Raw genomic sequence first — 15,358 nt, 5'->3', positions numbered from 1 at the left:
CTCTCCCTGCCTCCTCCAATCAAAACTTTCTCATCCTAAGGGGCCAAAGGGCAAAAAGGACAATGCCCTTAATCTATGAAAGGAGTATAATCTTTGAAAATTATGAATCACTATATTATACATCTATTACATATATTATTGTACAGCAACTATACTCCAACTTAAATAATGTGTACTTTAGTCTATAAGCAATGAAGAGAAGATTCTTTCAGCAGGAAAATGTGAATGATTTATACAGCAAGAACTTTCTTCCCACCTCAAGTTTCATAAGAACAGTTTAAACAAACTAAAGGTCTTTTTTGGACATACCTAAATTTATGGAAAGATCTAAAATTTTTCCAATAGATTTTAAGGAATAAGGACAATTTCTAACTGCACATTAGGAATCCAAACCTATAATCTCAGGTCAAGGCAGCTGGAACTATGAAACATGGAATTTTCCAGAACAAAAAAGACTGTAAAAGACAAAGCTAAAGCAGAAAACAACATGACTTCATCTCTCAAATCTAAGGCTCTTTGGTATTGGTAAACAAAGTTCTCTTCCCGCTTAGCAGTCAAATTTAATCATATTTTCAAAAAAACCCAGTATGTAATGGCTATGTATATTCACTAGTCACTAAAGATCTTTAGTTTAAAATGACAGAGCATCCTTATCTGCATATAAGTTATGAACACTGCTTAGTATGCAGAAGATATATTAAGCCTACTGATTTAGTTTAGGCCTAATAATAATCCACAATTCATTCTGTACTCACTGAAGCCAAAGCTCTAGATGAAACCCAATGTCATCTCCATTTTAAAACCTGCTGTGATCTCTCCGAATGAGAAAAAATTATCTCCTTTCTCTGAATTTAGGTAGTAGCACATGGTTTGTTCTTCTCATACCAGTTCATTCACTCATTCCACAAATTTTTTACTTCTTGTTTTTTTGGGCCACACTCCCAGCATTTGGAGGTTCCCAGGCCAGGGGTCTAACTGGAACTACAGCTGCTGGCCTACACCACAGCCATAGCAACGCAGGATCCAAGCCACGTCTGCGACTTACACCACAGCTCATGGCAACACCAGATCCTTTACCCACTGAGTGAGGCCAGGGATCGAACCCGAAACCTCATGGTTCCTAGTTGGATTCATTTCCACTGCACCACAATGGGAACTACCACAAATATTTATTGAATCTAACAAGCATCAGACATTTTTCTAGGCTCTGGGGATGCAGTCATGAAGAAAACCACCAGCTTCCTGGACTTACACTCTAGTGGGGAGAGAGAGGCAATAAAAAAATAAATATAAGGTGACAGACACTATAAGGAAAATTAGGAACAGTAAGGGGCAGAGTTGAATTTTTTTTTAAGCTAATAAAACAAAGTTTAGGCCTCTTCACTTGGATGGCCCTCTATGAGTGTTGAGAGTTACTGGGATATGCAGAATGTTGTAGGTGGAGAAGAAAAGCCAGGTGGCTATCAGGAAGTACTTCATGAAAGCAGTTTTGATTAAACGCCTGAAAAAAAGGGACCTGACTCTAAGGTTATGGCATTTTACCAGGACATCTTTTTTTCATTCTAAATAAATATTCACTTTCACACCAAACTTTTAATTCTAATTTATTTATTTTCCTAAGGACTCCTAAATTACTGTATGAAGTTCAGGCCCTACAAAATCTGGACCCATCCTTGGTAAAGACAGAAAAGGAGAGCTGTCTTTTACAGGATGATAAGGAACAGATGCATTAAAAGGTGATATTTGAGCTGAGACCTGAGGGAAATGAAGAAGCAAACCACTGGACGAGGAGAATTTTCAAGCACAGATAGAAAGTGCAAAAACACTGAGGGAGCTGCATGAGGAGCAGAGTAGGTGAGGAGATAAGTAGTGGGAGAAATATGCAATAATAAGGAATACTATTACACACATACAAAAGAAAAAGCAATCTAAACAACCATAAAGACAGTCACCAAAATACAAGAGAATAAAAGAAGGAAGGAAGAAAAAAGACATACAAAAAGAAATCCAAAACAATTAACAAAATGGCAATAAGAACATACATACTGATAACTACCTTAAATGTAAAGGGTTTAAATGCTCCAACCAAAAGACAAAGACTGGCTGAATGGATACAAAAACAAGACCCATACATATGCTGTCTACAAGAGACCTACTTCAAATCTAGGGACACACTCAGACCGAAAGTGAAGCTATGGAAAAAGGTATTCTATGCAAATGGAAATCAAAACAAAGCTGGAAGAGCAATACTCATAGCAGACATTTGACTTTAAAATAAAGACTGTTATGAGAGACAAAGAAGAACACTATCTAATGATCAAGGGATCAACCCAAGAAGAAGGTATAATAACTGTAAATAGATATGCACCCAACATAGATATACCTTAATATATAAGGCAAAAACTAACAGCCATAAAAGGAGAAATTGATAGTAACACAATAACGGTGGGGGACTTTCAACACCTCACTTATATCAATGGACAGATCATCCAGAGAGAAAATCAACAAAGAAACACAGGCCCTAAATGACACACTAGATCAGATGGACTTAACTGATATTTATAAAACATCCCATCCAAAACGAGCATATACATTCTTCTAAAGTACACATGGAACATTCTCCAGGATAGATCACATGCTGGGCCACAAAGCAAGCCTCAGTAAATAAAACTGAAATCATATCAAACATCTTTTCTGACCATTAACACTATGAGATTAGAAATCAACTATAAGGAAAAAAATGTAAAAAACACAAACACATGGAGGTTAAACAATATTTACTAAACAACCAATGGATCACTTTAGAAATCAAAGAGAAAATAAAAGAATACCTAGAGACAAAAGAAAATGAAAACACAATGATCCAAAACCTATGGGATGCAGCAAAAGCTGTTCTAAGAGAGTAGTTTCTAGTAATACGGTCTTACCTCAGGAAACAAGAAAAATCTCAAACAATCTAAACCTACACCTAAAGCAACTAGAGAAAGAAAAACAAACAAAATCCAAAGTTAGTAGAAGGAAAGACATCATAAATATCAGAGCAGAAATAAATGAAGTAGAGACAAAGAAAACAATATAAAAGATCAATGAAACTGAAAGTTGGTTCTTTGAAAAGATTAAAAAAAACCAAAACTGATAAACCTTTAGCCAGACTCATCAAGAAAAAAAGGGAAAGGGCTGAAATCAATAAAATTAGAAATGAAAAGGCAGAAGTTACAACTGACACCACAGAAACACAAAGGATCATAAAAGACTACTACAAGCAACTAAATGCCAATAAATGGACAACCTTAGAAAGGTACAATCTTCCAAGACTGAACCAGGAACAAAGAGAAAACATGAACAATTGCAAGTACTCAAATTGAAACTGTGATTTAAAAGCTTCCAAAAACAAAGGTCCAGGACTAGATGCCTTCATAGGCAAATTCCATCAAACATTTAGAGAAGAGTTAACATCTATCCTACTGAAACTATTCCAAAAACCTGCAGAGGAGGAAACACTCCCAAACTTATTCTATGAGCCACCTGATACCAAGACCAAATGAAGACACCTCAAAGTAAGAAAATTATAGGCCAATATCACCAAAGAATATAGATGCAAAAATCCTCAACAAAATACTAGCAAACCAAATCCAACAATAAATTAAAAGGATCATACACCATGATCAAGTGGGATTTATCACAGATGTAAGGATTCTTCAATATCTGCAAATCAATCAGTGTGATACACCACATTAACAACTGAAGAATAAAAACCATGTGGTCATCTCAACAGATGCAGAAAAAGCTTTTGACAAAATTCAATATCCATTTATGATTAAAAATTCTCCAGAAAGTGGGCACAAAGGGCACTTACCTCCACTAAACAAAGGCCACATACGACATAGCTAACATGACACTCAATGGTGAAAAGCTGAAAGAAAGCATTTCCGCTAAGATCAGGAACGAAACAAGGATGTCCACTCTTGCCATTTTTATTCAACACAGTTTCTGAAGTCCCATCCAAATCAATCAGAGAAGAAAAAGAAACAAAAGGAATCCAAATTGGAAGAGAAGACATAAAACTGCCACTGTTTGCAGATGACATGATACAATAGAAAATCTTAAAAATGCTATCAGAAAACTACTAGAGTTCATCAATGAATTTGGTAAAGTTGCAGGATATGAAACTTAATACACAAAAATCTCTTGCATTTCTATATACCAACAATGAAAGATCAGAAAGAAATTAAGGATACAATCCCATTTACCACTGCATCAAAAAGAATAGAATACCTAGGAATAAACCTGCTTAAGAAGTCAGAAGACCAGTACTCTGAAAACTATGACACTGCTGAAAGAAATGGAAAACAGAGATGGAAAGACATATACCATGTTCTTGGATTAGAAGAATCAATATTATCAAAATAACTACACTACCCCAGGCAATCTATAGATTCAATGCAATCCCTATCAAATTACCAATGGCATTTTTCACAGAACTAGGACAAAAAATTTTTAAATTTGTATGAAAATACAAAACCCTCAAAGAGCCAAAACAATTCTTGGGGGGGGGGGAGGATGGGGCTGAAGAAATCAGGCCCCCTGACTTCCGATTATACTACAAAGCTACAATAATTGCAACAGTATGGTACTGGTACAAAAAGAGAAATACAGATCAATGAAACAGGATAGAAAGCCCAGATAAAACCCATGCACCTATGGTCAACTAATGTATGACAAAAGAAGCAAGAATATACATAGAGAAAGGACAGTTTCTTCAATAAGTGGTGCTGGGTAAACTGGAGGGCTATATTTTAAAAAATGAGATTAGAATATTTTCTAACATCATACCCAAAAATAAACTCAAAATAGATTAAAGACCTAAATGTAAGGCTAGATACTATAAAACTCCTAGAGGAAAACAGGCAAAACACTCTTTGACATAAATCACAGCAATATCTTATTTGATTCACCTCCTAGAATAATGACAATAAAAACTAAAATAAACCAATGGGACCTAACTAAACTTAAAAGCTTTTGCACAGCAAAGAAAACCACAAACGAAATAAAAAGACAACCCACAGAATGGGAGAAAACATTTGCAAATGAAGCAACTGACAAGGGATTAATCTCCTAAATATACAAACAGCTCATGCAGGTCAGTATCAAATAAACAACACGATCAAAAACTGAAAATTTAAATAGACGTTTCTCCAAAGAAGACATACAAATGACTAAAAAGCAAATAAAAAAATGCTCAACACTGCTAATTATTAGATAAATGCAAATCAAAACTACAATGAGGTCAAGATGGCCATCAAAGTCTACAAATAATAAATGCTGGAGAGGGTGTCAAGAAAGGGAACCTTCTTAACACTGTTAGTGGGAATGTAAACTGGTATAACCACTGTTTTTACAGTATGAAATTTCCTTAAAAAACTAAAAATCCCAATCCCACTCCTGGGCATGTATTTGGAGAAAAGCATAATTCCAAAAAATACATGAACCCCAATGTACACTGAAGTACTATTAACAATAGCCAAGACATGGAAGCAACCTAAATGCCCACTGACAGAGGAATGGATAAAGAACATGTGGTACAGAAGTTGCTGTTGTGGCTCAGCAAAAACAAATCTGACTAGCATCCATGAGGACCCAGGTTCGATCCCTGGCCTAGCTCAGTGGGTTAAGGATCCGGTGTTGTGCTGAGCTGTGGTGTAGGTCACAGACATGGCTTGGATCCTGTGTTACTGTGGCTGTGGTGTAGGCTGGCAGCTGCATCTCCAATTCAATCCCTAGACTGGGAATCTCCATATGACATGAGGTGTGGCCCTAAAAAGACAAAAAAAAAAAAAAAAAAAAAAAAAAAAAGATGTGGCACATATACACAAAGGAATATTACTTGGTCATAGAAAAGAAACAATGCCATTTACAGCAAAATGGATGGATCAAGAGATTATCACACTAAGTGAAGTTAGAAAGAAAGAAAAATATCATATGATATCACTCACATGTGCAACCTTAAAAAATGATACAAATGAACTTATTTACAAAACAGAAAAACAGACTTACAGACTTTCAAAAACAAATTTATGGTTACCAAAAAGGAAAGGTGGGGGGGGCAATAAATTAGGAGTTTGGTATTGACATATACACACTACTATATATATCAACAAGGACCTACTGTATACCACAAAGAACTGTACTCAATATTCTGTAATAATCTATATGGAAAAAGAATCCGAAAAAGAATGGATATTTGTATATGCATAACTGAATCACTTTGCTGTACAAGTGAAGTATACTTCATTACAAAATAAAAAATTAAATTGAAAAATAAATCATACTATTGACAGGAATTAACAATTACTGAGTTATTAGGTGACAGGCACTGTCCTAAGCACTTTTCTAAGGATCTCTGTTTTACAACTGAGGAAACTGAGGCACAGAGAGAAGGATTATGTAATCGGCTAGTGGGTAGTGAAACTAGGCAGTCTGACTCCAGAATCCACCTATTAAATCACTATACTGTGCTACAGAGAGGTAGGTTGTCCAGATTATGTAGTGTCAAAACAATCCCTCAGCCAGGAAGAGATTTAATGTGCTAGAAAAGAGAAAATCAACAAGGTTTTGATCTCAAACTATGATAGCTAGGAGTTACCACTGTGGCTCAGCAGTAATGAACCCAACTAGTATTCATGAGGACGCGGGTTAGATTCCCAGCCTCACTCAGTGGGTTAAGGATCTGGCACTGCCGTGAGTTGCAGTGTAGGTCACAGATGCGGCTCAGATCCAGCGTTGCTGTGGAGTAGGCCTGCAGCTGCAGCTCTGAATCCACCCCTAGCCTGGGAACCTCTATTATGTTGAGGGTATGGCCCTAAAATTAAAAAATAATAATAATAATCAAACTGTGAAAGCTAAAAGTAGGGTTCATGTTTCATTTCCCTGTAAATAAAGCACCAAGTTCTTGTCATTTTTGCTACTCCATGCACAGTCCTTAGACCCTTTCCTTTTATATTCCAGCTATTCAGTGTAGGATGGATGTGCAATGGACTCTCATGAGAGAATTATTAACTATTTATTCTCAGTACAAAATAATTAAATGTTCCTTCACAAGTAACTATATATACAAATTCCAAATCTTGAAGGTAAAGTACCTACTTTAGGGAATCAGATCCACATCAAAGTCAGATAACCTGTTTGTTTTAAAGCTCTCTTGAGAAATTATTCCACAAGCTGTTCTACTGTCACTTTTCATCTCAAATAACTACTGGTGCTAGAAAACTCTAATTTACCTTAAATACTCAAAATCTTTTTGAAGTTTAGGACCAATTCCTCCGGTCCTAGACTTTGTCCTCCATGAAAATAAAAAGGAACATACCCCAGACAGCCACATTCTATTTTCTTTCAGCTGTTCTTTTCTAAATGCTTAAGGTCTTCACATTCCCCATAAGAGGCAAGGTATTAGAACTGAGTTTTCCAGAAAAGTTCTTGTTTTTTTGTTTTTTTGGTTTTTTTTTTTGGCTTTTGCCTCACCCTCAGCATATGGAGGTTCCTAGGCTAGGGTCGAATTGGAGCTGCTGGCCCAAGCCACAGACACAGCAATGGGGATCCGAGCCACGTCTGCAACCTACACCACAGCTCATGGCAACACCAGATCCTTAAACCACTGAGCAAGGCTAGGGATCCAACCCGCGTCCTCATGGATACTACTTGGGTTCGTTAACCACTGAGCCATGATGGGAACTCCTCCAAAAAAGTTCTTATAAATCCTGACTATAATGAAAAAAATGTGTTTGATAATATCAGAACCTCCCTGAAAGATGCAGTTACAAATAAGCCAACCTATAATTCAGTAAATTCTTGAACATACAAATTAATGTTTTGTTTTGTTTGCTTTTTAGGGCTGCACCCTCAGCACATGGAAGTTCCCAGGCTAGGGGTGGAACTGGAGATACAGCCGCTGGCCTACACCACAGCCACAGCGACAGGGGATCTGAGCCGCGTCTGCAACCTATACCACATAGCTCACGGCAATGCCAGATCCTTAACACACTGAGCTAGGCCAGGGTTCAAACTTGAGTCCTCAAAGATACCAGCCAGGTTTGTTACCACTGAGCCACAACGCAAACTCCATGAATTAATGTCTTGATTTCACTGTTAAATTCTTCAATTTTTCTTCTGTCAGCCTTCATAGAGACTCCAGTCTGTTTACAGACTACCATGAGAATGCTACCTTGGAGTTTAGCCACATTACAGCCTCTGCTTCAGAGGGAATGGCTCCCAAACACATGTAGATAAAATCAATATCAACATTTCCAAAGCATGTTCTACAAGACACCCATTCTAAGGACAAGGAATCAGTATTACAGAGAAAAAGAATGCCTCGGTCAAGTAAGTTTGGAGTTTCCTGGGTTAAGCAAAGGTCACCGGTTTCTTTTACAATAGGACTCCTCAGTCTCTGATACACTCATAGTACTGCTTTTCCGTGAGTGCCCTAGTGACACTTTGGAAAATGCTGACAAAGTTCAGTCCAGAAGTAAATGATCCCAAGGCTTTAAGCCTTAGCAAACTGTCATTACTGGGACATTTGACAAAAGTAGACTATGAGAAAAGTTACACCTTTGGAGGAAAATGTAGTCTGTGAAGAGGTCACCTGGAGACAATGGGCCAGAACTCAGGAGAGAACACAAGCTGGAGACATCTGGGAGTCGTTCACAGGGACCAGGCTAAAGCCCGGAGACCAGATGAGATATTCCCTTAGAAACACATTAAGACCGGTCCTTCAAAACAACCTTGCCTTACATCTACTGCTTTAGTATCTTCTCTTGAGCAATAAATCTAGAAAGACATCAGGACCTAAAGACTCTAAGGGTAGGAATAAAACAAATTAAATTGGAAAACTGCCTAAGAAAAAATAGCACAACAGAGTTCCCGTTGTAGCTCAGTGGGTTAAGAATCCAACTATCATCCATGAGGTTGTGGATGTGATCCCTGGTCTCGATCAGTCCATTAAGGATTCCCGTGTGGCTGTGGCTGTGGCTGTGGCTGTGGTGTAGGCAGGCAGCTGCAGCTCCAGTTCAACCCCAGTCTTGGAACTGCCATATGGCACAAGTGCGGCCCTAAAAAAAAAAAAAAGTAGTAACACAGGTGAAAAGTATATTAGTGTTGATAAATGCTGATAACATGATAAGGTATACCAACTAATCTATGATAAAGGAGGCAAGAATATATAATGGAGAAAAGACAGCTTGTTCAATAAGTGGTGCTGGGAAAATTGGACAGCCACATGGGAAAAGAATGAAATTAGAACACTCCCTAACACCATACACAAAAATCAACTCCAAATGGACACAAGACCTAGATATAAAACCAGATACTATAAAACTCTTAGAGGAAAACATAGGCCAAACACTCTCTGACATAAACGACAGCAACATCTTCTCAGATCCACCTCTTAGAGTCATGACAGTAAAAACAAAAATAAACAAATGGGACCTACTCAAACTTCAAAGTTTCTGCACAGCAAAGGAAACCCTGAACAAAATGCAAAGACAACCCACAGAATGGGAGAAAATCTTTGCAAGTGAATCGACTGACAAGGGATTCATCTCCAAAACCTACAAACACCTTCTGCAGCTCCATACCAAAAATACAAACAACCCCATCCAAAAATGGGCAGAAGATCTCAACAGACAGTTCTCCAAAGAAGACATACAGATGGCCAAAAAACACATGAAAAGATGTTCAACATCACTCATTATTAGAGAAATGCACATCAAAACCACGATGAGGTACCACCTTACACCAGCCAGAATGGCCATCATCAAAAAGTCTACAAACAAGAAGTGCTGGAGAGGGTGTGGAGAAAAAGGAACCCTAGGTACATTGTTGGTGGGATTGTAAATTGGTGCAACCACTGTGGAAAGCAGTAGCGAGATTCCTCAGAAAACTCAAAATAGAACTACCATTTGATCCAGCAATCCCACTTCTGGGCATTTATCCAGAAAAAAACGACGACTCGCAAAGACACAGGTACTCCCATGTTCATTGCAGCACTATTTGCAGTAGCCAAGACATGGAAACAACCTAAATGTCCATCGACAGAGGAGTGGATCAAGAAGATGTGGTACATATACACAATGGAATATTACCCAGCCATTAAAAAGAATGAAATACCAGCATTTTCAGCAACATGGATGGACCTAGAAACTATCATGCTAAGTGAAGTCGGCCATACAATGAGACACCAACGCCAAATGCTTTCACTGACATGTGGAATCTGAAAAAAGGGCACAGTGAACTTCTTTGCAGAACAGATGCTGACTCACAGACATTGAAAAACTTACAGTCTCCAGAGGAGACATTTTGGGGGGTGGGGGGATGTGCTTGGGTTATGGGACGGAAATCCTGTGAAATTGGATTGTTATGATCATTATACAACTACAGATGTGATAAATTCATTTGTAATAAAAATAAAGCAAAAAAAACATGATATGGTATAGAACTACCTAACTTATCCAAAAAATCTTTTTCAAAAGACAAATCAATAGATCATTCTTTTCAGGGAACATGGGCTTCTCTGAAAACATAATGAATAACATAAGCCATCTCTCCAGAAAAAATACACCCATACAACATTAAGCCTATTAATTTAAGAGGGTTTTGTAGGCCTCCTGAGGCCTAAGCACAGAGCTCTTTCTAGCTCTAACTCCCAGGTCCCTAGGTCACTTCCATCTACCAGATAAAGCCCAGAGTTACAGGACATTTGAAAGTATGTATGACCTTTTAACCTATGTTTTCATGTATTTTTAATACAGTGCAGAGGAAACGTATTTTTGCATTTTGGGGCCTCAAAAAAATGAAAACTTATTTATTGAGTGAAACTCAAGTCATTTAACACCATAAATAGAAGGGCATATGATGGTAATACTTTCACAAAACAGCTCTGACAGGCTAAATGAATTTACAAGGCCACAAAGCTAACACATACCAGATCTTCCACATCCTAACTCAGTACTTCTTAACTAAATCAAGCCACCTTAAATATAATAAGCATATTATTAAATTGGGTAGGACATAGTATTCAAAATAAAAGTCCCTTAAAACACCAACCTTCTAAGAATGACTATAAATAATCAGGTCTCTAACTTATTTACTTAACCAGATCATTCCATTTTTAGCACCTAAACACTAACAAATTAAGGAGCAAATTATATATACTGGCTTTTTAAAAAACTTTTAATGCACACCTCTCTACTTACCACCATTTCTAAAATTAATGAAAACTCAAAACAGCAAAACAAATGCAAAAAAACCTATTATCGGAGTTCCCATTGTGGCTCAGAGGTTAACGAACCCAACTAGTATCCATGAGGACTCAGGTTCGATCCCTGACCTCGCTCAGTGGGTTAAGGATCCAGCGTTGCCGTGAGCTTAGCTGTGGTGTAGGTCGAAAATGTAGCTCGGATACCATGTTGCTATGGCTGTGGTGCAGGCCAGCAGCCACAACTACAATTTGACCCCTAGCCTGGGAAACTCCATATGCCTCGGATGCAGCCTTAAAAATAAAGACAAAAAAAAAAAAACCTATTATCTTTACAGCATAAACATGATTATGTTCAGACAAAAATACAAATAGTTTAAGCCTTTGGTTATTTAGCAAGCAGAGGATATGATGCCAAAAACCACACGGCGTTTCTCTGCTTTGGGCCCCTGGTATTAAGAGTCTGGCAGGCAGGGATCAAGCATTTATTATCTGATGTCCCCTTGGCAGACTCTACAAAAACAGTGAGGCCTGGCTGCACAGCAGGAGTTAGGTATTCCAACTACTACTTAAAGATCCACTTTAACTCAAAGTGTGGTTGCAAATGAAATACTGAACCAAGTGTGTGCCTCTGTTTCTCCACTGGAAATTCGATAATATATTATCTGTCTATATCCCGTCTTCAGACAAAAGCAGTACTGCCTAAGGGTTAAGAATGCAGTGGCTAAAGGAACTGGTTCACATTTTGGCTTTGCCACCTACCAACTTTGGCAAGTTACCATAACCTCCCTGTGCCTCAGTTTCTTCCATTGCAAAATGGACTTAATAACAGGGTCTATTTCAGGGATTGTTGTAAGAATTAAGTAAGTTAATACATGGAGAAGTCTTAAGAGCTGTGCCTGGTAAGGAATAAGCACTCTACAAATGTTAGCTTATATTATCATTATTTTAAACAGACGACAACAATAATCAACTTATGCCTGTACTGTACTTAGATGTCCTTAGGAAATCACAGGCCCTAATTTTTTTTTTTTTTTTTTTACTTTTTAATCATGTGGCTTAACTACCAGCTGTTTTTTTCTAAATATAGTAAATAATGGCCAATTATTTTTGCAAAGAACTGAAAAAGAATTTACTGTCCACAATGCCACCTAAGTCTGACACATCAGCAAAGTTTCAGTTAACTTTGTATCTGGATACAACCAGACTCCCTTAAACCACCTCTAAGCTACCTGGATCCACTCACTTCGACTTTCACAATCCCTACAAATTCCAAACACAATACCATAATGGTCATTCTCACAGTGACCTCCTAGCTGCTCTTTACCCCTGGCCCTCCATCTCCATCCCCCACACGACAGAAGGCAAACCTGATAAAAATCCAAATCTAAGTTCACTCTCCTACTTAAAACCCTTGCAATGGCTCCCTTTTGTGCTAAAGAGAGGTCCCATCTCTTTATAAGACCTAAGAGGCCTGCATGATTCTGAAACCATAATCCCCCTCTGGCTGCTCAGGCCATACATGCCTTCTTTAAATCCTTACCCTGTTCCTTGGGGCCTCCAAGCCTTCACAGATCATGCTCCCTCTAACTGGCATATCCCCCTCTTCACTGCCTCGGACTCCTCAGAGGAGATGAGGTCCCTCTGTTATATGCTCTCATAACCCTAATCCTAATCCTCTCTTCTCCTCTGCAGCACAAAATAAAACTGCAATAAAATTATTTCAATGGTTATTTAATATTGTTCCTCTCCAAAAAATAAAGACAAGTAAGACTTGGGAAGATGTCTCTTTTACTACTATAACCCAAGTGCTTCGAAAGATGCACAGTACCTTATATGCAAGGCACCCGTGTTGTTTTATGTAGAAAAGTGGTGAAATAAGTGATGATGGAAAGCAAATCATCCACAAAACAAGACTAATGCAGATTACTGGCTGCACTGTACTAAATACCTACCTTACCGTCTGTGTTACAGTGAAGCAAAAGCAAAAATCTACCGCTTCAATCTGGACAAAAGAAAGTTAAGACTAAACTTTCCAAAGTAAAATTAGTTCCCTTGCACAGCTTCAGGTGTTATGTGAAACAGGAGGAGTTCCACTTCAGTTACAAGTAAGAAGATACTGGACCAAATCAAGACTGCTGCCACATTTGGCACTAGCCTCCTCTTCTTGGCAGTCTCTGCGGGGCCAAGAGTTGAGCTGGCCAGGGAAGCATGATTTATCTCCCACATTTAGAAGTGGTCCCTCTACAACAGGAATGCTGTACTACTAATGGACTTTGAATCCTCACCTTGTCACACCAGTACCTTTCCTAAGTATTTGCTAAATAAAAAAAAAAGCTGATTCCTATGTACCACTAGCAAAAACAAGTTTAATAAAGCACCATATTCCGATTTGAGCTGGAGAAAACAAAGTTGCTCTTTCGTCAGAGAGAGAAAGTTATACTAACTAGATCTCTCTTTCTTTACAAAACAAAGTCATTACTTGGAAAATTAAAAGAAACTAGCCTGCGGACGCTAAGAGGCTAAAAGCTGAGGGGTGGTCGATGTCGGCTGCCCAGTGCAATCACCACCAGGTCTGGAGGACAGCAGTTGCCAACGCATCGCGGACAACCCCAGGTCCGCATGAAGCACGCAGGTTTGACAGACGCCAAACCCCTGCGGTCCGGCTGGCCGCCCGGATCCTGCCAATGCAACAAACGCGATGACCCTCTCTGCGCGCGGATGAGCAGCGTAGCCGCCGCCGGTCAGCCCTCCCCGGGAAATGTGCGTCCGGGGCAAGATCAGGTAAAGACTCGGAGGTCCCCGGGTTAATCGTCTGGCCCTTTGTTCGCTGCATGGCCGCGGAGCCCTGGGCGCCCGCTGCTCCTCCTCCCCCACGGCTCCCGGGCGCCAGCGTCTCTCGCCGAGAGGCAGCGGCTCGCCGGCGCCCCGGGCCCTCCCCGCGGCGGGTCAGCGCCCCCGAGGCCTCGGCGGCGCGCGGCCCCTCACCCTCACCTTGTAGACGTCGCCGTAGGTGCCGCTGCCGATGCGCTGAATCAGCTCGAAGTCTTCCTGCGGGTTCCGGCGGGACAGATCGAAACCGGGGTTCATGGCGGGCCCCGGGTGCCCCCCGCCTCCCTCCCGAGCAGGGGAGGGGGGGCGCTCAGGGGGCCACACGGAGAGTGGGAGCCGCAGCCGGCCCCCTGCTCCCCCGGCGGTCACAATCGCCCGGCCCCACGCTGCGGCCGCCGCCGCGGACGACGACGACCGGCCTAACCGTCCCCGCCCCCCGCAGCCCGCCGCGGCGCCGAACCCGGGTCACACCCACACGGAGCGAAGAACGCTCGCAGCCCCTCGCTCCGGGTGAAACTCCAACATGGCTTCCGCTTTCGCCGCTCCTCCCCCTCCCCTTACTCCGGCTCCTCCACCCTCCTCCCTCTTTTCCCGGCTCTGGCGCGACTGCGCAGCCGCGATCCCGGAGGGAGCGCTCTCCGACCCCGCGCGCGGCCCGCCCGGTGCGCGCTCCGCTTCGCGCGCCTCTCGAGCTAGGGCAGACTGCCTGCACTACCCGGCCCGAGCGGACCGTGGACCCGCGCGCGACGGCTGCCGTGAGGTGCCAGAAAAGGTTCGCGTGCCCCTGGGACCACCGGCCGGGGGGAAGGACTGGGGGAGGGGGGCAAGCAGAAAAGAGCCCTTGGTGGCCTCTCATTCCCCCAACGCCTCATCAGGTCCACATCCTAAGCAGGTAGCATAGTTTTAATCTGCAAGACGACCAGTGTCCCAAACTATTCTTTTTTTCAGAAACAGCTACATATAGAACACAGCCCACTACCACAGACTTTCAGGGGTCGTCCTGAGGAAAGCCCTTGGGAAAGTGAGCTGTGCGTGGTCCACTCAGGCCCTTGGACTTGACCTGCCAGTGTGCAAAAGAAGATAGGCCAGGAGGGCGGCTGGGAGGAGTCGGTGGGCGTGGGAAAACACGAGAGAAAATGCGCCAAACGGCCTCCAGCTAGCCTCCATGAAGGGCGTGGGAGCAGACAGAGCCCAGCACTAAAGCTTGACCTTGACCAGAGACGTCTGGATATCAAAGACCCGGGCGGGGACTGTGTAAGCTGTCAAGCAACCTTCTGG

The 15,358-nt window shown here is 41.1% G+C and overlaps 1 protein-coding gene and 1 long non-coding RNA gene across 15 annotated transcripts in view; one reads left to right on the top strand and one right to left on the bottom strand.

The window, feature by feature from the left end:
* Positions 1-14,605, bottom strand: part of MAP4K3 (mitogen-activated protein kinase kinase kinase kinase 3) — a 197,662-nt gene extending 183,057 nt beyond the window's left edge. For 11 of the 13 annotated variants that reach the window (XR_014842159.1, XR_014842158.1, XR_014842154.1 and 8 more), the window contains exon 1: positions 14,243-14,605. Coding sequence is in view for 2 of the 13 variants with exons in the window: in XM_021088336.2 (XP_020943995.1) it covers positions 14,243-14,338 (96 nt within the window). In the remaining 11 variants the exon portion in view is untranslated. The remainder of the gene's footprint in view (positions 1-14,242) is intronic. The other 2 variants (XM_085019481.1, XM_085019483.1) reach the window with 1 other exon arrangement.
* LOC146404863 (uncharacterized) overlaps positions 13,863-15,358 on the top strand; it is an 83,719-nt gene continuing 82,223 nt past the window's right edge. For both annotated transcript variants that reach the window (XR_014842162.1, XR_014842163.1), the window contains exon 1: positions 13,863-14,032. This is a non-coding gene — a long non-coding RNA (uncharacterized LOC146404863). The remainder of the gene's footprint in view (positions 14,033-15,358) is intronic.

Source organism: Sus scrofa, chromosome 3 (assembly GCF_054392235.1).
Source record: "Sus scrofa isolate SSC_HxYL_T2T_F1_AM1 chromosome 3, Sscrofa_HxYL_maternal_Yorkshire_Landrace_v2.0, whole genome shotgun sequence".
Classification (NCBI taxonomy): domain Eukaryota; kingdom Metazoa; phylum Chordata; class Mammalia; order Artiodactyla; family Suidae; genus Sus; species Sus scrofa.
The sequence above is the reverse complement of the archived record's forward strand: the minus strand, read 5'-3'. Positions and strand labels throughout refer to the sequence as shown.